This window comes from Schistocerca piceifrons, chromosome 4 (genome assembly GCF_021461385.2).
Source record: "Schistocerca piceifrons isolate TAMUIC-IGC-003096 chromosome 4, iqSchPice1.1, whole genome shotgun sequence".
Classification (NCBI taxonomy): Eukaryota; Metazoa; Arthropoda; class Insecta; order Orthoptera; family Acrididae; genus Schistocerca; species Schistocerca piceifrons.
The window spans coordinates 361,344,539-361,372,228 of NC_060141.1; the positions used below are offsets into that span (position 1 = coordinate 361,344,539).

Below are 27,690 nucleotides of genomic sequence, written 5' to 3' on the forward strand. Positions count from 1 at the left end.
TATGAAGAACCGTTCCCGCTGTTTGTAATGTCCACGGAACCGTCATAAATCGCGGTGAATTCAGTGTCACTATTGTCTTTGAACAGACGTGTCAGTTTTGTCCGCCTCATTGCGTATTTTATCCAGTTAGTTTCTACGTTATTCTATACTATGCTACACTATGCTACAGAAGTTCTTTCTACGTATGGTTCAATTTTCATAGAGCTGTGTTACTTGACAGTGTCATATCACGTGAATGTTACTTTCATCCTTAAGTTTTTGACACCAGTGTATTAGTGCACTTTACAGAACTGTTCAGTTTCAATTTCTAGTGGCCTGATGACAAGTTAGCAAATGTCTCATTATTCAGACATACAAATATTCTAAACTGGTTCCATAGACTCCCCTTATAAATGTAAAATACAATTAATCTCTAGGTAGGCCTACAAGTCAAGGAGCGGGAACAAGTCTACGTCTACAAATTAGCAAGCAAGGCGCTGCATTGTTTAGAACAATGAATTTGTGTTTGGAAGGAGGTGCCATCACATAACTACCAGGAAGTCCTATTCTTGCAATTAAAAATAACAACTGTCGCATTTCGATAACTGTCAGATGAAAAATTGGAGAAGATGATTGCGAAGACAAGACAACTTACAAATGGAGTTGAACTCAGAAAGGCATCGTAAATCGTAGAAAGGTAGTGACTAGAGACGAGATGTCATTATTAAATACTTTAACGTTCAACATACTGTCACACTACGTTCATAGACAATAATCCAAATTTTTCTACCCATGTTTTATGTAGTTCGGTTCAGCTGGTATCTTGGCCACTAGGAACGTTATTGGTTTCCAATGATCTCTATATGGCTTAGATCCTAACAAGGGAAATAATAAGTTACATGTACCTGACTTCATCAACATTTTACGTTTCTTATTGCTTATAAGATACGAGCCATGTTTCACTCACATTCATTTTCTACGAATTGTAGCTTCAAACATACAACTTTATTCCCATTTCTAAGTCCTTTTTCTTTCTTTCTTTTGAGAATTTTATTGAGTTACCTCTGCACTGTGTCGTGTCACTGAGTATAACCTGATCTTTTTCTTAGTGCACCTAATTTTCCTAACTGGCGTAGCCTGGTGTCGAGTTCACATTTAAAATTTCTTCTATTCTTGAAAATATTAAATCTTATTCGGAAGCCGTATGCCAGCAACATGAATGTCACGACTTCCTTCAGTGAGCACAAGCAGCTGGAACTCGTCGCGCTCACAAGTGATTTGTGGCTGTTTGCAAAAGGAGCAGAATGTTTTCCGCCTGCTGTTTGCTTTTGTCTCCCACTTTTATGCTGACGGTTATTGCACGCTTACAGTTCCTCAAGTAATGTGTGCGCTTTGTATTTATTCGTTTCAAGTCTTTCAGAATATACTCCAAAACGGTAAACGAACTTTGACTCCGTATATCAGAACTCAACGTGTGTATTTCCTCTGAGTTTATAATAACAGTGGCAGAACTCTAGAATAAGGTGTAAGATGACAGTTACATGCCACTTTGACAAACACTCGTTAAGAGAAAGTGAAATCCTACCTTGTGGTCGTTGCTGAAATTTTATTCCCGTGTCTGGTTTGAAACTACAAAGGGTCTGCCTAATTTTTCATTTCATAGTCAATCCTAAAACCTACACATTGACTGAAACAGAGTGGAACGCTACAAAAGTCTTCCTCTTCCAACAATGACAGAAAAGCCGCAATAGATTGCCACTCTCGTTGGTGTTCTCAGTGCATCAAGCAGTGCAGGTATCATTAACTTCAAATGCCTTCCCTCTAAGAACTAAGACATGTTTATCGCTTTAATTATAAAGGATACTTCTTTCATTCAACTCTGTGTACGTTTAACCTGCTTTCCACTGCAGAATTGCTGCGGAATGATATGAATCGGTTTTAATTGCTGCCAGTCGGATATCTAAGCATCTGAGGATTGTTGTTTTCGCCTAAGATCTAAACTGTTCATAAAAACTGATCCTGCGATTCTCAAAGAAATTGTGTCACTATCATCATTACTTATTTCTTTCCTGTTGTTTGGGGCAGAAGATCTCTAATCTTCATGAAAATACATCCTGCAGTTTTCAAAGATATTTATAAGAACATCCTCATTACTTACTTTTTTTTACTGTGGAATATGGTTTCGTCCTTGACGAGGTCACTGAAAATGGCCAAGGAAGCCATAGTGTTCCTGTTAGCGGAATTTATACGGCATTTGCATTCAGTGTTACACGGAAGTCACGGATGATGCCTCTGGAATTTCCAGCTCCTCCTGATCGACATATTTATCCTAAGTACAGTATCACCTCACTAGATACGTTAGTCTCACATGGTCTGCTCTGCTCGGTGGCTCAATGGACTTTCGTCAGACTACAAATTTAGGATGCGATCGCCAGTTGGTCTACCGATTTTTCACTTTTACCTCTGACAATGAATTTACAATCCAATGAAAGTGCTAAGTCGAACTGCTGCCCGCAGTCCATGTTGACTATAGGAACCCTTTTAGCTGGAAGAGTGAATGGAGTTCAACCGTCAGAGGAAGGCAATGGCATACGACTTCCCACAGGACTAGTCCTAGTAAATCACTCTGATGTTAAAACCAACCTTCAGCTTGATGATGACTTTACCCCCTTTATAAATTATGTTCTAGCTGGGAAGAAGGGTTCAACATACCGGTAGCAAACAGTTTCACACTCACTCATGATTCCTACAAAAAATATGGGGCTTGTGCTGTGTTTCAACTTGCTCTAAGACTGAAGAATGCACATTTCAAGTTTCTCTGATCCAAGGATTTATACAATCTCAAGTCAGCACAAAGGGATCAAAGTTAGTGGTCTTAAGTAATTTCAAACTCTTTCTTTAACCTAAATGGGAGGTGTAATTTCAAACTCTTTCTTTAACCTAAATGGGAGGTGAAGATCGTAAATCCTGTCAGCGCCTGTTGCCTGCATTATTAACGGAAACTTGTGTTTTACACTCCATTCACTTCCAGAAGGCTTTCTGCAGAATGGAATTTGGAACAATAGATGCTACAGTTCGATGTTCCCATTAAATACATAGGATCCACAGTACTAAACAGTCTTCAGTCGATATACTTTCCGCAACAATGAGTGTTATTTTGAATCAAGAACTTCTCTGGCTAATTTCTCACAGACCTACACGAAGCGCTACACACTTGCACATTATAAATTCATCTATCAAGTTATAATCTTTTAACGTAGATTGGATGATGACACTGCTATTTTGTAAAGCGCTGTAGTAGATGTGCCCGTCCAAAGGAGCCACGATGTTCTCCCAATAACCTAGAAACGGTGCCTGCCTCACTCGTGCATGCCTCTGCCGAGGTGTCGCAGCTGTTTACCACAGCCAGGTCTGGCTGGGCTCGTGTTATCAGACACAATGCCAGCTCGCTGCGCGCGCAGCCCGGCCAGGCTCAGGCTACCATCTCCAAAAATGGCCGGCTGGCCGAGATTACAACATGGCGCGCGTGCGCAACTCGTCTGTCCCGCTGTTTGGCCGCGCGAGCTGTAGAGTGCGCGCGTGTCTGTCTCCGACGTATCGCTGAGAGTGTTGGGACAGCCAGCACTCAGTACGTGGTGGAGACGTGTATACAGAGATGTGCCGTAACGCGGCTGCGTTTTAACGTGTGAATGCCTGTCCTGTTTGCTGAGAATCCGAATCATTCCCATACATACAAATCAGTTACAGTTACAAAAACAAACCAATCGGAGAACAGCTTTCAGGTTCTGTGTTATTTACCCGACGTAGGATTCATTTCATCCACGATAGTCACTGGGGGCTCTGTTTCTTTTTATTATTTCTTTATCACTTTCTTAATTTACACACAATAAATAAAGTAATCTAATTTGAAAAAAAATCTTCCAAATTTGCATTATTGTTATTAACTGTTTTCAAGTGTTTCTATTTCCGGTTCTGATTCACTGGACCGAGCTAATTTTGCATGCAGCAAAAGAAATGAAGCGACTTAATGCAGAAAATTGTTGAAATTACGTTAATGAATGCACCGGTTATTTTTTACCGACGTGGTCTCTGAAGTATGATATACTGTACATTATATAGTCTAACAACCTAAAACAGTAGTTATAAGAACTGGTTGTAAATCAAAACCCTTTTATATAATTACATCTTTAGTTCTCAAATTACTATTTCTACAGTACTTTTCTTATTTTTAAAAAATAAAGAAATAGAAAATACAACACGAGTATGTTATTCGTCCACTACTCAGCCAGTATAAGACACAACCTGCTATGTTAAGCTACTAGACAATGTCTAGTGCACAGTGAATTCACTGTGACCGTAGATAATTTATGCAAATGACTTAAAGACTCAGTCTCCAGAATTTGTCTATTATGCTACCCTGTATGCAAGCAGATCTCATCATTGTACCACTTGCATAACAAACTGTCTCTCCAAGACAAGCATGACAAAACCTGCACACTTTGTCCATCCTGGGCTATTTCTGGCAAATTATAAATGATAATGTAATATTTCGATATACAATAGGGTGTTACATACATCCACCAACCTGTGTTTCATGAATGTAGTTACCCCTCACGTGAGGTGAGCCGAAGTGCAAGCGCGTGAATTGGCAAATGAAGCATAAATAGTTTACATTGATACGCCAAGTCAAATGAAAGCATTAACCAATTAGTGACGCTTTCGTACTGTACTGTTTAAAAATGAATGCGTCACACTGTACAATATTTGAATATAATGTTAGAATTTTTTAATTTATATTACTTCTACGTTCCTTCCATAAATGTTTAGTAATTAAGTTCATTGTGTGTACAAATAGGTATAATATGAAATGAAAAAATTAAATCTCAAAATGATTTTCATTCATTTTATCACATACAGACACCGTCACGCCTGAAACCCCTATGGCCATATAGCTGTCACAGCCTACCGCGTTTTTCTTTAAAACGTTGCAGTGTGTACTCCACATGCTCATTCAGCTGCGCACTTGGTGAGAAGTATGTTTCCTTGTAGATATCACTATATTCACTTAGCGCTTACAGCAAGAAAAACTTCGAATTGAACGGGCAAGCTTTCTGTGACCAAACTCCACAAAACATTTATGGAACACACACTCATCTTCACGTAAATACTAAAGACGGAAAATCATACTTTACAAAGAGTAAAAGCAATTATTTCTTTTTTCTTTTAATTTCACAGCAAAACAAAATTAAAAGATCACTTTTTCGAAACCTCATAATTGTCTCCCATTGAGCCGCAAAAGTTTTAAATTTGGCTCAAAGGTTCCTGCAACCCACCTTTGTAATGGTGCAAAAACGTGGCATCCTGCAACGTCATCCTCGAGCCCGACGACGTTTCAAACAGCGCTGTGCCCACACATGCGGAAAAAAGCCAGATCTTAGAATTTAGTATGTCTTGCAAACTGGGTTAATGATGTCACATTGGTACCAAATTTCACCATAATTCTGTTCAGCGCCACCATGGGCATAGCGCACGATCGGAACATCGTCACAACCTTCCTCTTATCTACATTCCATCCCTTCCCTTCACGCTTATGTGATGGAGGTCAGAACCGCGACGTCTGGCATTAAGAACATGCTGTTTTCTTATGGACGGCCGACAAAAAATTTCAGACACACCGCCGCTCAAAAACGACAGCAAAAGACCTCAGGAGGTGGTCAATGAAACCACCAGTTTCCTTGGAGCGTTGATTCCCTCGCGTTTCGCCGTCGAAAACAACATTTCGCAGTGCTATGGGGATTCTCGACAAGCATCGACACTGCTGACACCCTTAGACGTTTCAACTCTTCTCTAAGGACACTGTGGGGCGGAATCCCCGTTGGACATGATCGCACCCATTTGTACAGGTCGAAAACACTACGAACCGTTGAAAACGATTCGACTAATTCTGAAGGTGATCCGATGCAGCAAAGTGTGCTCATGAATTTTCAGCCCCCTTGTTTCGCGCCCTCTGTAGCATGGTCACATGGGGTGAGAGATTGACACAAGCATGAATAAAACGGCAAAGGATCCCTCTAAGACCCCTCAGTTCCGACAACATCCTCAGTGACACTCGCCCACATGTACTGAGAATTTTAAAAATGTACCCCTTCCGAGACAACCTTACAGCAGTGCTAGGCACATGCTGTAGGGTGGTGGTGGTAAGTTCCTATGGGACCAAACTGCTGAGGTCATCGGTCCCTGCTGGCAGGGATCGGAAGGTATCGAGAGGTTGCTGCCTGAAATCAAAATTAAAAGAGCTTTATCTATGTGGCCACTATCTAACTAAGCATCATACGTAACTCAAAATTGTGAACGCCAGCATTACCAAGTGGTATATGCTTTGGACTGTCCAGAATCTATATAACTAAACGACTGTCGCCGAACCTAGAACTCGGTACCAGTTGGAGGATGCGTATCTAACTACTCCCAGGATAAGCAAAAATTTGATTTTTAATATTTCGCGTAATTATTGGCCGAATTTAAGAATTTACAATGTTGTCACAATCAATCTACTCCCTAAGAGATATAATCTTATCTTAAAAGTTTAACACAATAACAGAAAAATCATAGAAAATGTGTGCTTGTCTTGAGGCACCTCAACTGATAGCACGCAATGAGAGCTCCTAGCGACTTCCAACAAACTTTACACATCATTTCAAACCTTTATGGAATCTTTTCCCGCTGGCTCCCCCCCTTCCATACACACACACACACACACACACACACACACACACACACACACACACACACACACAAAAGGTTGAAAAGGAAAAATGTTTATCGCTTACTACATTTTCTTTGTTCATGCAGTAAAACTTCAGCATCAGGCATGACGTTTTAAATTATTACTTCTTTATTACTCATTCTATGCGGGAAGCAGTTGTCAGACAGTATCTGCATATATCTCTGAATGTCCTTGCAAAATTATATCATTGTAAGACACATACTTCAGGAGATATGACCTCATAAACATTGAATTCACGAAAAACTTGCTTTTTCTTAAAATGGGGCGCAAATTACCCAGACTATTCATTCAGTGTATCATAATGAGGGCACTTGGCGACTTCCAGCAAACTTAAATCATAATTTCAAACCTTTTCTAAACTTTTCCTCGCTTTCATGCTTAACGCCAGATATTTAACATATTAACTCATTCGTAAAGTAATCTGAAGCTAATTTATACGCGGGGGGTTTGATTCTTTAAAGAATCGGGGGTTTACTGGTAAGGCACTAAAGTGGATTTGACAGTGCCCTTTGCGTTTTCAAGAGCGAAAATCTGATGAAATTCTAATGATGATTTTCTAAAACTCATAAAACGCTGTGCATATAACCGATCTCATCATCTCATGAAATCAGTGATCCAAACCACGGGCGACTTCAAACAGGGAGATACTATCACATGTTATAAACTATCGCAAGTGACTAGTTACTATTCAATAAATGAGAGTCTTGATACATCAGAGCCGGCCGGTGTGGCCGTGCGGTTCTAGGCGCTTCAGTCTGGAACCGCATGACCGCTACGGTCGCAGGTTCGAATCTTGCCTCGGGCATGGATGTGTGTGATGTACTTAGGTTTAAGTAGTTCTTAGGTTTAAGTAGTTCTAAATTCTAGGGGACTGATGACCACAGATGTTAAGTCCCACAGTGCTCAGAGACATTTGAACCATTTTTTTGATACATCAGAGGACGAACGGCTATGTAATTGGATTTTAGGGTTTCTCTACCACAATCCAAAAGTTTTTTAGACTTCCAAATTACCTTATATTCTGCGTTTCTGAGGTCTTTAGATTGTATATTAATTACTCAAAAGACAAACTTTCACTTTCTATCGAGCTATGATTTTTTGATGAACGCCATAATTTCAAAGACTGCTAGTTCAATGCACTCTAACGTGATTTTAAATAAATCAATCCAACAATAGTCAACAGTTAATGGTTTATATGAGATTGAAGTCTGCGTAACTGAAACAAAGAAAAGCCAAAAATTGATTCCGTTGATCTTACCCTGGCATTAATGCTTCAGATTATTTGTTTTCTACTAACTCTACTTTCAATCCAGTCCCATAATTTGGCTCAGAGTTACAAGATAGGAAGAATGAATTGATGAGTATTAGCTCCATCGAGATTGTTAAATACAAAATACTCCATTTCAAGAAAATGGGTTAGACTATTACAAAACTAATTACCGCGTATTGCTCTGCAGTCCGTTCTGAAACTTTTTAATATGCCGAGAGTTTGAAAGTATTACAAACAAGCTAACGTAAGTATAGTTGCTACGCTCGTGAGCCGCTGAGTGACCTTAAGTAAACGTTTCACTGTAGTAGCTTGCTACAAGCACCCGGTGAAGTTGCCAAAGTGAAAGATGCCAAGTTCTTTGGCTGAGATATGTCTCCTTACTCTCACGCCTAGTGTGTGGGCAGAGGCAAATACTGTCTAGTGTAAACTCTCAGCGCAGTGTCTACTTCGAGTGTATCGAACGCAGGGTTTGTATAGAAGGGAAGGAAGTTTAGGGTTTAACCTCCCATCTACGACGGCGGTCATTAGAGACGGAGCACATGCTCAGACTGTGGAAAGGAAGATACAAGGCATCGGTAGTCTCCATTTCAAAGGAACCATGCTGCGTTCGGTTAGGACATCAGAAAACCATCATCCATTCTAAACATTACTTTGGAGTTCCATTTCACCATACATCTCTCTAGGGGATCGGCGGATACATGAAATTGTCGCTGAGCACAGATTCAAGATTTTTGCACTGGTATGATTTTTACACCTAGCAAGTTCTTATTCTTTGCCAGCGTTATTCTTTATCAACGACATGGGGCTCTGTCCATTTCATTTACTGTATTTCTTAAGAATCAGCAATTACGTTATTTCCGTGTTCGATGCTCATCCTGTTACAACAATGTCAATTTAACTTATAATAGGAGAGAATTCGTGTACGTTGTCTTTTCCGAGTTGTGTTACTTTTGTTCTTAGTGTTTTAACAGATCATACAGTATATTCTTCACACAGACATACATAAAGAAGGAAGGAAGATTAGGTTTAACGTCCCGTCACAATGACATCATTAGAGACAGAGGCAACCTCAAGAAGGATGCGAAAAGAAATCAGATGTGCCCTTTCAGTGTAATCATACCGGCATTCTCCTTTAGTGAAATCGTACAAAACTTAAAGTTGGATCGCCGAACGGGGGTATAAACTGTTGTCCTCCAGGACACGAGTCTACTGTCTTGCCACACCGCCACGTCAATCGGTATAGATATAGAGATCCATCTGAGATTTGCCAAAACTGTGGTTGACCATTGTAACAAACTAGCAGTTATCTGTCAGTCGTGCGGATGCTTTGAGAATCTGATTCTACTCCACGTCAAGGCGTGTGCGTGTTACATTCGGTATCCAAATAAAGCAGCCGAAATTGAAATAACCAGATTGTGCTGTGTCTCTCCCTGGAATGTCCTAAATGAACCACAGAATTTTAAGTGAAGCAGGCTGGCTTACGAGTCATTTCTCTCTACTAGGAAACTTCATTAAGAGCACGCAATGTTGAGTTACTGAATTATAGACAAGACACTAGCAGGGACTTGCGCACCACGTCGTCCTAATGACAACGGTGAATTGTAGTGGCATCACGACTACAGAATATTGTAAGCGTTGGGAAATGATGCTGACCCACGTCCTTTCGTCAGCTGCCCATAACTCAAGAAGACTGATCTGGGTGACATCACAGATGATCAGTTAAGGTAACGTCGGGTTCTACATGTCCATGTGGTGGTCACTATCTACTTCAGTTACGGGGTAGATAGGTTGTACAGTTTATTGCTAAACATTAAGGTCTCTTTGAGAGTTGTAACAGGTAATCAAACGGACACAGGTATTGTTCGCCCAAAGGCCGTTAACTGAGGCCCACTTCATTCAACTAAACATTACTTATACAACAGTATCAAAACCTGGGTTTTCTCTAGTCTGCTGCTGTGCGTGTCCATCAGACGAAATAAAGTAACTTAGCTGTTGAGATACTGTTCTTGTTTTTGGGAGGAACAGAGCTCAGTCAGGCTTTAAACACGTGGCCCAACATCATGATTTTTGTTTTCTGTGGTTTCACCACATCACTTCAGGTAAATATCCGTGTGATTCATCTAAAACGGTCATGCCCGAGTTCTTGTCAAGTAGCACTTGATCTCTGCTTCATCATAATTTTGATACGATGAGACCTTAAATTCTTACCTTCTCTCGTGTCATCGTCGTTACCGATATATAGCGCCACTTATCAGTTCAAGATAACTTCTATACGTTTTTGTGAATCGGTAGCGGACGTGCATAGCTATTGTCATGTAGAATGTTGGCTTCCGTACACCACCGAGACGATATGATTCCGAATAATAAGATAGGGAAGGAAGACTAAATTTTAACGTCTCGTCGACTATGGGATTAGTAGAGACCTAACACAGGCTATAACTAGATGAAACTGAAAAAGAAATCGGTCAGGTGATTTTCAAATAAACCATACTGGTGACAGGAGATTTAGGGAAACAACAGACGACCTAAATCTAGGTACTCGGACGGGGATTTGAACTCTGGTTCTACCGAAAGTGAATTCAGTGACTTAACGACTGCGCCACCTAGCTCTTTTCTGATCAGTACAGATTCTTATATATTATTGTCCAGTAATGATGCTGAAAAGCGACACCTCTACGCACTAAATGCGAAGTAACCGAACGTGACTCATCATCCGCACGTTGTTGCACTGGTCCCTACGTCTAACTCTCGACTATCGAACTGTTCTTATGCTCGAATCTCCCATAGGTGGCCGACATCACTGAGGCGTGTTACTGCGGAAAAATTCATTCACTCTTGTACAAAATGATGGCTGGATGCAGACAGCGTGAATGCTCTTGATTTTTGGTTTCAATAGCATGATGCGAAGTGGCACACAGCAATTTGTTTCGTGGGCTGCAGACTTATCACCATAATGAATTGTCTCGTGATTTCATGCTATATTAAATAGTTGCCTGTGATTAGATGTTTGAGAAAGAAATATTAATGGATTTCTAATTTCCTTTCGATAGGATTAGTTGTTGTGCAATCGTTCTCAGAACTCTGCAGTTCACATAACAAAACAGATTTTACGTCGTTGTTTTGTAAACCCTCTGAAGTAAACGATAATAATAGCATTGTCTTTTCATTTTAACTTACCGTTCTGTGACTGCACTATTACACAGGCGGTAATCACGCGGTCTAAAAGGATTTGTGAAGAGAATTCTACCGTTTTATGACCTGAATCGCTCACCCACGGCTCGCTGTAACTCGGCTTAAAAATCGATTTCCACGACAAAACCGAGTTCTAAAACTCTGCGACCGAACCACTTATGTAGGAACAAAACAGAAGGAACTGCATGATATACAAAGCTCCGCATTAAAGGGGAGTTTTGCTCAGAGATATTGCTCTTATTCAAAACTCAGTTCTATCATCCATATTTAGGTTCCGTGATTTCTCCTAATTACTTAATGACGGAATTCTTCAGTTAGAAAGGTCATAGTTGATTACATTACTTAATTTATTCGATCTGAGCTATCTCTAATGATGTCCTTGTCGATGCGACATTAAACTCTAATTTTCCTTCCTTTTTTCGATCTGAGATTGTGTTTCGTCTTTAATGACCTCGCAGTCAGTGGGACCTTAAACCGTTATCTTCCTTCCTTCCCCGTCTTCGAGACGAGTCGCTGACGTGTCAGTCACGTGCAACATAGAAATCGCTCGTTTGAAAACAACATAGTTCACTACTGAAACCAACAGCAAATTTTTCCCAGTTAATTCGATTTGAATCGGGATTGTAAGGCTAAGAGCAGTCACTTGTAGTGGTACAAGAAAGTTGTCAAATTGTAGACATAAACGGTATAACCTTTAATTTCTGAGAGTAACTGATCTTGTGGATCTTCATTAACGTACTTGCTACTGGTGTGGTTACGTCTCAGCAATCCTCTTGCGACTTAGGGGTTTATATGAGAAAATAGTTCTTAATCGTGATGTTTATTTTATTTACAGACGCACGGAGCTGCCTGACGTGTGATAAGGTGCTGGAGGAGCTCGAAAAGATCGATGACGACACCGACACCTTCGGCGTGGACTTCGTCAAAATAAACGACAAGCGACTCGCCAAGCAGTATGGCATCAAGAACTTCCCCGCACTCACTTATTTCAGGGAGAAGGAGCCCATCATCTACGAAGGTAAGTCAATAGTTCCTGCCCCTGGTGATATCGTGTTATGCAACCCACATGATATCCCGCAGTCAAAGACCACGAGCGAGATTTTCATATTCTCTCGCACGCTATGCGCAGACTATTAGTACTACAGAAAAAAATAACAGAAAATTTTTGTACTGTGATAAGTTTTCGCTAGAGGCCGTAGTTTTTGAGTTATTCAAGAAAAACTTACAAGAGCGACCTTCAAACGCAACCCCGTTGTTCCACCGGTCAGGATTTCTAGTACGTTGTTCACGACACCACCACTGTACAAAAATTTGCGACTTCACGAATTATTTCCCATATTCGACCTTTTTTGGTCTTCACTGCCTAGCCTTATTACGCCACTGGCTTCATAGAACACTTAAAAAATATAAAATTGAGACGTTTGTGTGAATTTTACTTAAAAATATATGATTTTAACAGCATAAAACAAACCATTTCATCGTTGTATACGTAAGGCCTTCTGATTATGAAACCACAGTGCGCGTAAGGGTTAAGTTTGGATCATATTGTCAACGTAATTAGTTTCAAGGTAACGTTTACAAAAGTAGTCCTTCTATTACCCTCTCGGATAAGTTTAAATCAATTATGTTAACGAAATAGCTTTCTATACTGGAAGCGTAATAGCCCAATTAATAGAGACCAAAAAATGTATCAGTGATGTTAACGAAATAGCTGCCTATTCTGGTGGCGTAATAGTCCAATTAATAGTGACCAATAAATGGTCGAATATCGGGAATAGTTCGTATACTAGGAAATTCTTGTAAGTTGTAAGAGGGGGTGCCAAGAACAACATACTAGAAATCCTGACTGGTAAGGGATGAGCGTGGAGGTGGATGTGCGTTTTATGGTCACTTTTGTACATTTATCTTGAATAACTCGAAAACCTTGGCCTCCTTGAAAACTTATCCCAGCATAAAATTTAACTCTATTCAATTTCCACACATAAAGATCCTGTTTAATTTTTAATAAAACTGCGCGTAGCGAGCGAGAGAATATGAAAACCTTACGGGTGATTTTTGAAGGCCAGGTATAATATTTTGGAGTGCATAAAACGATATCGGCAGGAGCAGCTGAAACATTCTCTGTACTCAGTAGCAATTTTTATCCAAAATGGAGGATACGCATCGACTAATGTCTAGCCACGTTAGAAGCTTCGTCAAAGTCCTAGAGCCTCTGTGAGTTTTTTCTTGATTTCTGCTGTTCCACAATTTTTGAATATAATGAGAATGTGTTCATGGGTTCGGTACGTTTAGCTTGGTGGGGTAGTCATCTGTTCTGAGTAAACACGCAGATGAAGCAGTTCCACTTGCCTTGGAAGTCAACAATTGTCTGACAGCCTATACCGTGTCTTTTAACACTTCAACTATTACCGCCACTTCGTGAACATCAGTGTCGCAGTTCTTGGATTAAATGATTAACTTTCTTTTGCATTTCACTAATAGCATTCGCCGCAAATATCCAGAACGCTATCGGCAGAATAATTATTCGTTTTCATTTTCCGTTATAATGTGACACTACATAACAATAACAAAAAGATACCCTTACCTATACTTTCACAAGTAGGATCATTAATACGCAAATACTGTTAACAATGCTCATTGCAGGTCAGTAATAAAGAGTTTGATTGTGGTAGACGCCTCAGACTGCAAGAAAATCCACGCTCAATATCACAAACACAATATAACATTTGTTTTTGTGACGCAGATTTTTGGAGCTCTCTATACGTATTTACCTTCTGAAATCTTGTAGGGCAGCCGAAGCCCCAATAGCACAGTGTGAGAGATCAAAATTTTCCATTAGATGGGATTTATCGAGTTCCAAAGTGATCGGGCGATAGGTCGTTATCACTGCATCAGAGTGTGGAAGTTTCCAACCTTTGAATCACTGAGTTTTTAATGATATCAGATTTCAAGGGTGAAGTGGATTGAGTGGAATCGTGTACATTCCAAAGGTGATAATGCAGATATTAAACGACCGTTTACCTCTGAAAATCTCGTTAAGACATACTGACGGCTTTGCATCGGCTCACCATAAATTTCTATATTTTGTCATTTTTGTAATAACGGTTCTGAACAGTTTCTCACTTGGTTTCGTTCGGCTATAAGACATATGCCATAGTCATAACAATAGTCCTACTAACGTAGTTTCGAGAACCAGTATTGAATGAAAAATCTAGAGATAACCTGCAGACCCCTTCGCACCGCTTCCGTGGGGAACGTGAATACAAAATTTAGACTATCTACAACGCCCACAGAGGCGTTTGGGCCGTCATTCTTCCCGCGCTGCACACGCTTTTAGAACGAAAAGAAAACCTAACGTATTGTACAATGATAAGATTATCTACTACTCACTAAACAGTGGTTTGTGGCGTGTGTTTGTTAATGCAGAATACACTGACTCGTTAATCGTATGGAACAAGATGGTACAGTAAAGGTAAACAAACGAGTTATGCAGTGTCTAATCGCGATGAAACACGTGCCTTGCGAAGGAAGACCTGTGCTCTTGGACAACGACGCATACGACGTCTGCTCAAAAAATTTCGGAACATTCGTAATTTCCCGCCAGTGGTATGTAGGAGCGAAATGCGGTTAGAGCCCTTCACACGCCTATGTTTAATGTGTAAGCGCCGGAAGTTTCATTGTTGTATATCTGCTAGTTATTGTTCAGTGTTGTATTGAGCAGAACGTTGTGTCGCACAGTTTGCAAATTTCGAAATGGCAGAGTTAAAGAAGCAACGCATCTGTATTGAATTTTGCGTGAAACTCAAGAAAACGTCTACAGTGACACACCAAGTAATGCAGTAAGCCTATCGTGACTAGTACTTAGGCCGTACTCGGTGTTACGAATGGTTCACGCGGTTTAGATATGGCCAGACGGATGTTAAAGATGACCCTCGTTCAGGACGCTCTTCGACGTCTATCGACGACGCACATGTCAGGAACGTCTATGAACGACATGTTCCTTAAGAGGATCATAAACGGTGACGAGACGTGGGTCTACGTTTATTATGTTGAGACCAAGGCTCAGTCTTCACATGGGTCGGTAAAGATTCTCCAAGAACAGAAAGAGCTCGTGAGGTCAGGTCAAATGTCAAGGCCATGCTGATAGTTTTCTTTGACTTTGAACGAATGGTTCATAATGAATTCGTGCCACATGGACAGACAGTTAATCTATGGTACTATCGGGACGTGTTGCGACGCCTGCGATAAAATGTGAGAAGGAAACGAGCTGAAATATGGCGAAACAAATCATGGTCTTGCATCATGATAATGCACCCACACATTCATCCCTGTTGGTGCGTGACTACTGCACAAAAAAACGGAATCACTGTGCTGCCTCATCCTACGTACTCTCCAGACCTGGCCCCTGCCGACTTTTTTTTATTTCCAAAGTTGAAAACCCCACTGAAAAGACAAATATTTGCAACGATAGACGACATAAAAGAAAATTCGCAGATTGCGCTTCGCGCTATCCAGAACGGGACCCAAAGACTGCTTCCGCAAGCTCAAAAAATATTCAAATGTGTGTGAATTTCTAAGGGACCGAACTGCTGAGGTCATCGGTCTCTAGACTTACACACTACTTTAAACTAACTTAAACTAGTTTATGCCAAGAACAACACACACACACCCATGCCTGAGGGAGGACTCGAACCTCCGGCAGGAGGGGCCGCGCAATCCATGACATGGCACCTCAAACCGAACGGCCACTCCGCGCGCCTTTCCGGGTCGGGTTGGGTTGGGTTGGGTTGGGTTGGGTTGTTATGAGGGAGGAGACCAGACAGCGAGGTCATCGGTGTCATCGGATTAAGGAAGGACGGCGAGGGAAGTCGGCCGTGCCCTTTCAAAGGAACCATCCCGGCATTTGCCTGGAGCGATTTGGGGAAATCACGGAAAACCTAAATCAGGATGGCGGGACGCGGGATTGAACCGTCGTCCTTCCGGCTTTCCGGAGGTGGGAAAGGCGTTGGAAGCGGTGTGTCAGTTGGGGAGTAGAGTATTTAGAAGGAGAAAGATAAGCGTAGAAAAATTCTGGGGACGAAGATCCGGAATTTGTTGAACAGACCTCGTACTTATCTTAAACTGACTTCTCCGATATTTGCAGAGCTGTTGGGGGACAACACAGATCCGTTTGTACCTAACTGGAAGTCAAAGCAGTTTCAAAATGGTTTTCATTTTCTGCCCTTAATCGAAGACCGGGAAGTCAGAGTTCCGACCCATTCTAGAGTCGGGGTCTCTTTATCTAAATAGCAGGCAGCGGAAGTCCCAATTGGGTATTTGGGAGGTTATTTCCAGTTCCGACATTTCCCTTACAACCAATGGAAACTTTCCGAAAATCTTGATCAGAACCAGGGGATATAAATTACACTGCGCACCAGAATTAAAGGATCACTTTTTCGAAATCCCGTAGCAATCTCCCACTGCGACGCACATGTTTGAGATTTGCCCCAAAGGTGCCAACAATCTTCCTCTGTAATGGTGCAAAAGGCTGGCCCCCTGCGGCGTCACTCTGGGGCTCGGCGACGCTTCAGACAGCGAGATGTCGACACGTGCGAAAAAAGCTTCATGTGAGGTTTGAGCTGATGTGTCACACTGGCACCAGAACTCAACACAATTCCTCACAACGCCTCCCTGGACATGTCATACGATTGGTAAGTCATCACACCCCCTCTTACCAACATTTCAGCCGTTCTTTTGTCGCCTTTGCGATAGAGGCCAGAACTGCGACATCCAGCGTTGAAATCACGCGGGTTTCTTACGAGTGACCGAAGGAAACATTTCAGACCCACCGTCGCTCAGAATCGGCATGATAAGCCCTCATGAGGCAACGGGCGTCAATAAAACCACGATGGGGCGTTGATTCCCACACATTTTCCCATCGAAAACGACAGTTCGAAGTGCGATGAGCAACAGGACGAAGGTCTTGTCAACGTTTAACACTGCTTCCACCCCTCTGTGCATCTCAAACATGTGCGTCGCAATGGGAGATTGCTATGGGATTTTGAAAAACCGATCCTCTAATTTCGTTGCGCAATGTTTTTTTATTTAATTTACAAGAAATTTAGTTTATAGAGAAATGGGGTTCAACCTGAACCGATCTGAGGATTCGCAGGATGCTCCAAAAGATTATCTATGCGTAAACTGCAAGAAACATTTCGCTAGTATACCTGCAATATTTTGTAGTCCGATAGAGGCAAAACGATCCCTCCATACGGTGGACTAGCGAAAAGGCTTTGAGTGTAGTTCTACATGTTTCTACGTTTACTTTAGTTACTTGCCATCAGTTTGGAAAACAACAAGTTTAAAAGTTGTACAGATTTAGTTAAATGCGTAAATGAAACCTAAATAACCAACTTCGAACGCGCATCGCATCGCGGGGAGTTTCTAGATTATTAATTAGTCTCACGGACAGATGCGCGAACAAATACGCACATGCACGGAGAGAGAGAAACAGAGAGATAATGAATCAAACGAACGTAGCAACTGTTAGAAGTGCCAACCAAAATTTGAGAAGTCATCTAAGAAAATTCTTATTTCTAGAACTAACGACATTACCTAGTATCAAAAAATGTGCGTCTTTGTACATGATGGAGTAAACATAACACTCAGTGTTCTCTGCAGGAAGCCTCTGAAAACAGTTATTTAATTTAAGAGCAGATTTGAATCGGCTATTTAAAACATTAGGCGTCTTCAATGTCACAGTCGTTGTTTCAACCGGCAAGGCAGCCCAAGTAGATCATGGGAAAATACAACAGTACGAGCTGATGATGCGTTGCTGTTAATGTCGTAATGGGCAACTTTCGCTGCCAGAAGTTTCACAAGGCTGGCGGCGGTTACTTCAGTGGATCAGTGACCCAGGCCACACGAGGCAGCTCGCTATTTATAAGGCTCGGCTCTGAGTCAGGACGGGACTGCCACAGACACGGCTGCCGCCGATATTGGAACTCATTTCCCACTGGCTGTGCATTAGTCGAGGAGCATATGATACAAGTGCGACACAATATAAAACAAGAAACTTCACTACACTGCCTGACAGTTTTCTATCTCGACCATATGACAAGCAAGTGGCAGATGCACAGTTCGGATCGCACGAAAGAAGCTGGATTTCACACGGCCTCGAATTCTCGAAAGATTTGTGTATCTGGGAGCATATTAAACCATACCGTGCTTCACCATGTTGAATGGTACTATATACCAACCACTACCTCACTCCTGCACTCTTTCGCGTTAATCTACGATCAAAATCTTCTTCGGTTCATCGTTACTGCTAATTCTGATCTATAACTTACATCATCGCTTCTTCGTATTGCAAACATGCAATCGAGTTTCGTACATAAGCTCATGCTATATTAGCATTCCACACCTCTCACTACAGATGATACAAATTATGCTCCACATGGTTTCTCGCGGTTTCCATATACAGAGAGCACTAGGAAAGTGTTGTACAGATGTACATGTCACAACCATCTTTAGTGTTAGTTTAGACCAGTCCATACTTCTACTACAATCCAGATCTCAAGCTATCCCTGACAGGCTGGCCATGCTTTTGATCGGTTAGTACCAGGCGACATCGCAGTGGCTTCAGAAGTTTCGTAGCACATTTCTCTTGAGTGTTGACATTGCATGAAGACTTCGATGAGATGATACTAATTCTTGCAGGATGCTAGCAAATATGGTATACCATATTCAGAGGGTTCAAGCATTGTTAAAAGCTTCTGTGGATTTTGCCTTCACAATGGAGGAGACGACCTATCGTTGGCACTCAGACGTGCTCATATACAGTGAACCACATCGTTACGTTCCCATAAAATCGCAAAACGAGATGCAATATCGTTTTTAAAGGCAACGCGCCAGTCACCGGACTAAAATCGACATCTTCCAAGAAGACAACGGTCGTTGTTTTCTTCACCGTAAGAGGAGCAGAGCGTTGAAATGTTGTGTGTGTGACTCTCAAAAACACGTAACCGAGATATCGCACACAAAACAATAGCTATCTTGGGAGATCTGTGCAAACCAATAACAATTTCAAGCCAAATACAGAAATGCGACAGTTGGTTGTTTCATCATGACAACGCTTCGGTACATCAGGCAGAAGCTTGTAATTCCTATTTAGCTGTAAGAACCATGGAAGTTCTTGAGAATTCTCCATGTAGTTCTGATTTTCATTTGCACAAGTGGAAAATGAACTGAAACGACTGCAACACTCTACGGACGAAGGGCTTCTGAACAATAATGGCGACGAATACTGATTTTATTAATTGTTTCGAAGGATGAAAAGATGTGTTAAGTATGCTGGAATCATTTTAAGAAGTAAATTTACGGGGCTATTTCGCAGAAGTTTAGTAGTACCATTTGTAACATACAACAATCCACGGAAACTATACTAACGCTTTCCACTTGCTGTAAATTTAATGGTTTCTCTGTGAGCCACATACTACAATCCAACGAAAAACAAAAAGAAGGATGTTACAATGAAAAACATTAAACACCGGGAAGTAAAGGAGGAAATGAAAAGAAATTTCACTCGAGTCGAGATGCGTTTTTATCTCAGTGATACAAATCAAATTAAATTAACAAAGAGTGTTCTACTAGTTCTTTTGAGTAAGAAGTTACTATCTGTTGAGCATAGGTACGTGTGCGGATTTGGTTGGAATATAATACAGCCATTATATTTTCTTCTGATACAGCTTGGCCCACAACTGTTGTAACTGGCACTCTATATCCTGGATATTGGCAATGGGATGTAATTGACAACCGAGTTCGTCCCAAACATGTGCTATTGGGAACATATTGAGGAATCTTGCTGTTCAAGAGAGTACCTCAACTACACATTAGGGACACGCGCCATGTGAAGACGAGCGTTGTCTTTTTGAAAGATGGTAGCAATATTTAGAGAGAATCTTAACTAATGTTGGCGCCGATTTATTACTGAGGATGAAAAGTAGAGCCACCATTCCAAATCATGTCAACAATCAAATCATTTAGTGGAAGCCTTTCTGCCTGTGGAAAAATAAGCGAAATATGTTTTACTTGGCTGAAAGGTTAAGGCCAGTGCATTGATGTATTTAAATTGTATTCTTCATACTGATTCGCTTGACAAGGGGTAAAACAACAGTTGGGAAATATTACACAGGTGAGAAGAGATCTGTTTTGCAAAAGAGAACAGCCGTCTTTCATTAAAACAATGCACCTGCTCACAAATGTGCATTAGCAACGAAAACAAATTCAGCATTTTAAGTTCAAGTTCTTGAATCATCCACACTTTATTCAAGGTTCTTTAACTCTCTGATTTACGCCGACACTAACATCTTAACAAATTCCGTACAACTTAACAGACAACAGTAGAAAAGATGTATACGTCGCAAGGGATGACATAGAAGTACCTCAAGTCATCACTTAAGTGAAAAGAAAGAGGAACACAAAAGGAAACCTCTGCGGTAGGATGGCAATAGGACATTGGTTCAGGATCCATTCGGAGAACTAATGCATCTGCATCTAGATGACTCATTATAAATCCTGTGATGCTCTCGGATGACGACTTCACTGGTGAGAATGCTAAGTGACCGGTGAATGTCGCTCTCGCCATAGACCTGCAAGCACCTCCATTTCACATTATATGCCCAGAGTAACGTAACAGTTTGCTCATTGTACTTGCCACCAAGTGACCCAGTAGGCAGCGAGACTCTGAAGAATCCCCCAAACATTCCTTCTTCTGTGGTACACTGATGATATCGTGTTCCTTCCCTAACTGCCCTATGGGAAAAATCTTGGATTGTCTTACACTTTCTGGGAATCTACGCTTCTTTAATGCAGGACACTCGCGTCATTTCAGCTGTACTTTACGGTTGTTTGTCGCTACTGACCTGTCATTCTGCCCTGCAAACCTCGCATAAGCGTATGTTGCTTAATGGGAAGTAAACGCCGACATTTTTCAATATTGCAACTTCCCGTATGAATTCTTTTGCAAAACAGAACAGTGCTTTAAAAGTAGGAGCACAGTTCAGGTTCTCAATATCAACTGTAATTGCACGAGAGACTCTATGCACAAACGTTGTATCCACTGTCCAAGCAATCGCAGAACGTTACACTAGCATGGCCGCCACAGCTAGCAAGGATATACAGGGTGATTCAAAAAGAATACCACAACTTTAGGAATTTAAAACTCTGCAACGACAAAAGGCAGAGCTAAGCACTATCTGTCGGCGAATTAAGGGAGCTATAAAGTTTCATGTAGTTGTTCATTTGTTCGCTTGAGGCGCTGTTGACTAGGCGTCAGCGTCAGTTGATGCTAAGATGGCGACCGCTCAACAGAAAGCTTTTTGTGTTATTGAGTACGGCAGAAGTGAATCGACGACAGTTGTTCAGCGTGCATTTCGAACGAAGTATGGTGTTAAACCTCCTGATAGGTGGTATATTAAACGTTGGTATAAACAGTTTACGTCAACTACCCGAGGCGATGGATCGGCCGCCAGGCAGCCCGTGACAGAGCACTTCATCACTGGCCTCCAAGAAGCCCTGATCTTACCCCCTGCGATTTTTTCTTATGGGGGTATGTTAAGGATATGGTGTTTCGGCCACCTCTCCCAGCCACCATTGATGATTTGAAACGAGAAATAACAATAGCTATCCAAACTGTTACGCCTGATATGCTACAGAGAGTGTGCAACGAGTTGGAGTATCGGGTTGATATTGCTCGTGTGTCTGGAGGGGGCCATATTGAACATCTCTGAACTTGTTTTTGAGTGAAAAAAAACCTTTTTAAATACTCTTTGTAATGATGTATAACAGAAGGTTATATTATGTGTCTTTCATTAAATACACATTTTTAAAGTTGTGGTATTCTTTTTGAATCACCCTGTATATTATCGCCGCCGCAAACAGAGGGACAGAGGGACAGCAACATATGCGACTATGCGAAGGTTGCAGAGCAGAATGACAGGTCAGTAGCGACAAACGACGAGGAAGAATACAACTGCCCTTGCCCCTTATGGGAGCTGAGTTCCGCTGTATTCACAACTTCTCTTAGTGAAAAGATTCATTACTCTATGTTGTTACAGCTTAACAAAGGAATACCTCCTCGCATATTTTAACAAACAAATTTGGCAAACATGACAATTTCCACACAGTAAAAAAAGACAGATGTCATAGAGCTCCTGGAAGCATGGAAGGATTGTATTTACGCAGATAGTGTAGTAATGTCACGCTCTCTAGCTGCATTGGGGAGACTATGGGGTGTATGGTGAACCAGCAACTGACCTATGTTCAAGAGGCCAAATTCTCCTTAGTTGCATCACATATTGGTTCAGTCAATCCAATACTGAAAAGAGGGCTGCACAAGGCCTCCTAGGCTGGTAAAATCTAAAGGCGCTTTTTATTATCACAGAAAAGGAAACAATACAACTTGATGGTTTAACATTTTGTGAAAACTCCACAAAATAGGGTTATACGGATCACTTCCCGTATTCATATAGTCCTTCGTGTCTGAAACCTACTTCGGGTGCCACCTTGGTAACATTCTGTCAGACAGTTCTGAGCACCAAGATGGTGTCCATCACCACTCCTTTGTGTCTCCTTGATTGCAATAGTGATGGGCGAAACAACGCCCACAGCTAGGCACTATTTCTGCTTCATCGGCCAGAAGCTTACTAAGTAGATGAAGTTAGTCAATAACAGTAGTCCTAACTTCTCTTCAGAGAAAACTGTATTTACTGTAAACATTCTCGTCAGTTTTTTTGTTAATCTCCGACTGAGACATACTATTCTCATTTTTCAAAAATTTAATGAGGTACCTGGTCATCATATTCCAGGCCATCGTTGTTCCGCATCTGTGGAACCTAAAGATGGAAGGCTTAAAGGCATTGAACATCTACCGTGAGTTGGTATTTGCCCAAGCGGGGTAGACAAAGACTGTCTGCTTTGCGCTGTCCGAACTAGATTATTAGTGCACAGGTCTTCACTCAGAAAATCGCTGACATTGTTTACCACAAGAGATTGGGTTCGTAATGAGGGCAGTTTGGACGATTCCTGATCCATCCTATGCACAAAGGCAGACGGAGCAGCCACATTACAACCGACGGTAGGTCCATAGTGTCAAACGTAAAACTTATTGGCCATCTTATAATCGCCAGCACCTCCTACCGTTGTTCGTACTACCATCGAACCTATATTCCAGTGATAGTCGTGGCATCTAGATCAACGCGAGTAGCAATATCACGGATCGATAAACTGCATTTCCTTAGGCCACAATCCACTGCTGTCGAACCCCGACACGAGCTGGTAGACGTTTCTCCTTAAACGAGGCACAACACGATCTTCTCACAAACAACATTCAGATGTTGTTGCATGATCTCTCCTTATACACATGATACAGATAGCATTCCTCCTATCTACAGAGTGACTGTAATGAGAACTTTCGGTACTTGAGCCAGTATAAACGGAGAGCTAGGAGGTGCGACAGTAAAGTAATGGGAGTGATTTTCTTTGCCAGATGTGGCAATCCCACAGGCTTGTGTAGGCACAATATCTTTGACCTTGGTCTATAAGCTGCTTCTAGTCCAAGCAGCATATCGATGCAACTGCTCAGTCGTGAATTGTGCTGTAATACGTTAACAAATGTTTGTGTCTCTCATCACGGAAATGGAACCGCATAATATTGCGCAGTGGTATGCCATTTATTTTTGCGCTAAATTGAGTGAAAACGCGACGACAACTTCCGGTACGCTTCAGAAGGCTTTTGGAAAGGAGATTATGTCAAGAGCTCAAGTTTTTCGTTGGCATAAAATGTTTAGTGAAGGAAGAACGAATGTCGAAGATGAAGACCACAGTGGACGACCATCAACCTCACGGACGGATGTCAACTTGGCCAGGGTGTGTGAACTCGTACCATCTGACTGAAGATTATCCGTGAAAATGATTGCAGAAGAACTGAACATCAATCGAGAAACGGTTCGTCTTCTTCGTGTACGTGCCAACTTTGCTGATAATGGGATTCTGCATCACAATAATGCGCCATCCCATACTGCTCTGTCAGTACAGCAATTTTTAACCTCAAAACAAATTTCAGTACTACCACAGCCACCTTATTCACCAGATATCGCTCCTTGAGACTTTTTTTCTATTTCCAAGAGTCAAAACGGCTGCCAAGGGACACCATTTTAAAACAACACAAGATGTCCAAAAAGCTGTGACGAGGGTCTTGGAGGATATTACAGAAGCTGAGTTCCAGAAATGTTACCATCAGTGGCAGCCGTTAGGCGCCGGTACTGGTACGGCGACGTAGCAGAAACTCGGACTCCAAGGACAAGGACATGCTGCATGAACGGCACGCGTTACCGTGATCTGCTTCGCCAACATGTGATCCCTGCTCTACGGGAGAGAGGTGCTTTGGACTCATCTGTTTTGATGTATGATGGAGCTCCAACTCACATTGCTCGTGACTTCACTCGGTCCCTCCGTAACACATTTGGAGAATACTGAAACATTGGCCAATCGTACCAAACTGCGTGATCACCAAGATCGCCAGATTTGAACCCATGTGATTTCTGGCTGTGATATTACCTTAAGGAGAGGGTTCATCAACAGGACATTAATATACGTTGGAGGTTGAAGATGAGCACAGCGAGGGAGATAGCCAACATCCCACTTGAGATGTTTCGGGCAGCAGTAGAGAAATCTCTAGTGTGGTTTCGGCTGTCGTGGTTGCAGATGGTCGTCACAATGAGCAACGCTTGTAACCAGGATCGCAAACATGCTACCCAATTGACCAATGTTACTCTCTCATGTGGAAGTCAAAATGTGTTTCTTTCACTGGTTTATACGTTATTTCTCTTCCTCATGTCCTTATAAATGTTCCGCCACAGTTTCGTTGTCCTATGATCACTAGTTTTTCATGGGGACCCTCTCAAGTAGCGAAAGTTTAATTATAACCTCCCTGCACTTTGTGTGGTTCGCTGAAATGCTAATGGTCTACATATCCAAGCATGTACTACACATTATGCTAGTTTGACATTCGTTGAATACTACGTTCGTAGTGTTGTAATTTTAACGGCCAGCTATGCAATTATACTTATTAGAATTCATAATAATAGTACTGGAAATGATTGATTTGTTATGTATGAAACGCATGACTGCAGACTGGCTTGAGAACCACACACTATTTGAATCCAAGAACCAAATTAGCAAACCATTTCAAACAAAACAAAAAATAAGAAGGAGCACAGATGGCACACACGTGTCCTGCAGCGGTCGAGTCAGCGTTAGATGGTATTTGCTACTGCAGAGAAACCACGTTGGACCTAGATGACAAGTGCAGAGTATGACACAACACGTATCTGTGAATCCCCCTACACAAAAGTACTAAGAGTTAAGAGAAAAAGTTTCGTTCAAGAGAATCTTACATTACAATGCAGTTTCTATGTGCGCACTGATGGGAAAACGCCGTATTGAAGTGAGTGAATGCGGAACTTAGAAATAATTCAAATCGATCTTTAGAGTAAACGCCAGTTTCCGTCACATTTTAACTCTAAGTGCAGAGGAAATGACTCCCTTCTACAATAAATATTTTGTAGGTCGCTAGAACAACATAACTAGAAAAGGCGCAAGCGTCGGCATCTGAAACCAAATCTGCACTGCCGTTAATGATATCCAGAAGGCAGTAAACAGCGGTGCTCAGGTTGATGCCGAGTCAGGACTTCCAGACTCTTCGATGTTGTTCCGCGATGTCACCTCGTAACTGAAACGCAAACATACGAAATACCTGAATAGATATGCAGATGTATTAAAGACTTGGTAGAAAGTAAAACACATATATCGTTCTTAACGAAATTTAGGGAGACTTGCAGATGCCTGGTGCAAAAATAGGTAGCTGACCCTAAACACAAATGTAATAAAATTCGTGTAAACAGACGAAAAAGTTGTTTAACTACTAGATTGCAAATCATTCATAGAAACTTGTCGCAATTGGAGTATCTAGGAGATTTTGTGCGGAGCGATTTCAGATGAAACGACAACACAATCTAGCTCTGGAGGAGGTGGTTCCGAGAATAGGTTTATTAGAAGAATCTTAAAAAGCCGCAATGCGTGCATGAAAGAAGTTGCTTAGGAAAGCCTCGTTTGACCAATATTCGGCTACAGTTCGTCCATCTGTGACCATTACCAAATTGGATTAACATATAAAGATTCAACAAAGAGCAGCTCGATTCGTGAAAGATATGCTCAGTCAGCACGAGCGTGTCACTTAAAACCTCACAAACTGCTGTCGGAGACATTACAAGAACGACGTTGTACATCGCAGAAAGTCTTAAACAAGAATTTCCGAGAGCTCATGTTCCAACACGGGTGAGAAACGTACTACTTTTTCAACAAACATTTCGTGCTTTTCCCCTAATATATCACGTCTTTTTCACGACTGCGTACTCTGTCAATGCGGCGTACATAATGATGACGTCCACAAAGAATATAATGTCGTTTTGCTCTTCTTCCTTAAAATAAATATTGCAACTAACAACTGGTTTCGTCTGAGAAATGTGTCTAAAACAAAATAAACTATCTGGACAGGTTGGAGGTTAAAAAAATGGCTCTGAGCACTATGGGACTTAACATCTGAGTTCATCAGTCCCCTAGAACTTAGAACTACTTAAACCTAACTAACCTAAGGACATCACACACATCCAGGCCCGAGGCAGGATTCGAACCTGCGACCGTAGCAGTCGCGCGGTTCCGGACTGAAGCGCCCAGAACCGCTCAGCCACCGCGGCCGGCCAGGTTGGAGGAATTACATTTACCGTGTTCCATACACCTTCAGAATAAAGAGATTTCTCGCGAGCAGTCGTTAATAGACTAATTCCACGAACGTAATATAATTACTTGGCATTAATAGGCGGGAACGAGAATATTCGCTCTCGTTACTTTGGTATTGATTTTGTGATTTTGTCAACATGACGAAGCTCGCCCTATTGCGATATCAACAGTATCGGTTTCAAATGTCGAGAGCAACCTGTATAGCACATAACGCCAATCCAGCAATTAAAAGTTTGCTAACAAAAAAGTCAATGCATAACTAAAAATAAAGAAGTGTGCCGTCATCACACTGTGCCCACCAAGAACAAACACATTTTCTTACTTAGAAAAAATTGCATAGGTTCACAATACCAAGGTGACCCGACAATATCTGCGAAAACTGACTCACGTCTATAACTAGGTATATGCTTTATACATCATGTAGTGTCCGGGTGATCTATTTCGTATCATGAAGTGTCATACCAATTACCAGTTTTAAACATTTCGAACTATTTGCAAGACATAGTGTAGTTCAAACAGAATGCATACAAGTAGTCTGTATGCTCCAAATAAATAATGCATTTGGCACTCGGATGACGTAAACCATTCCCTCATAATGTGAAGACCGAAGTTTTGAGAACTCTCCCGC

At 41.5% G+C, this 27,690-nt stretch overlaps 1 protein-coding gene across 1 annotated transcript in view; it reads left to right on the top strand.

Moving 5' to 3' along the window:
• LOC124794951 overlaps positions 1-27,690 on the top strand; it is a 461,391-nt gene that overhangs the window by 91,950 nt on the left and 341,751 nt on the right. Inside the window, exon 2 of the mRNA XM_047258666.1 lies at positions 12,061-12,243. Coding sequence (XP_047114622.1) covers positions 12,061-12,243 — 183 coding nt within the window. The remainder of the gene's footprint in view (positions 1-12,060; positions 12,244-27,690) is intronic.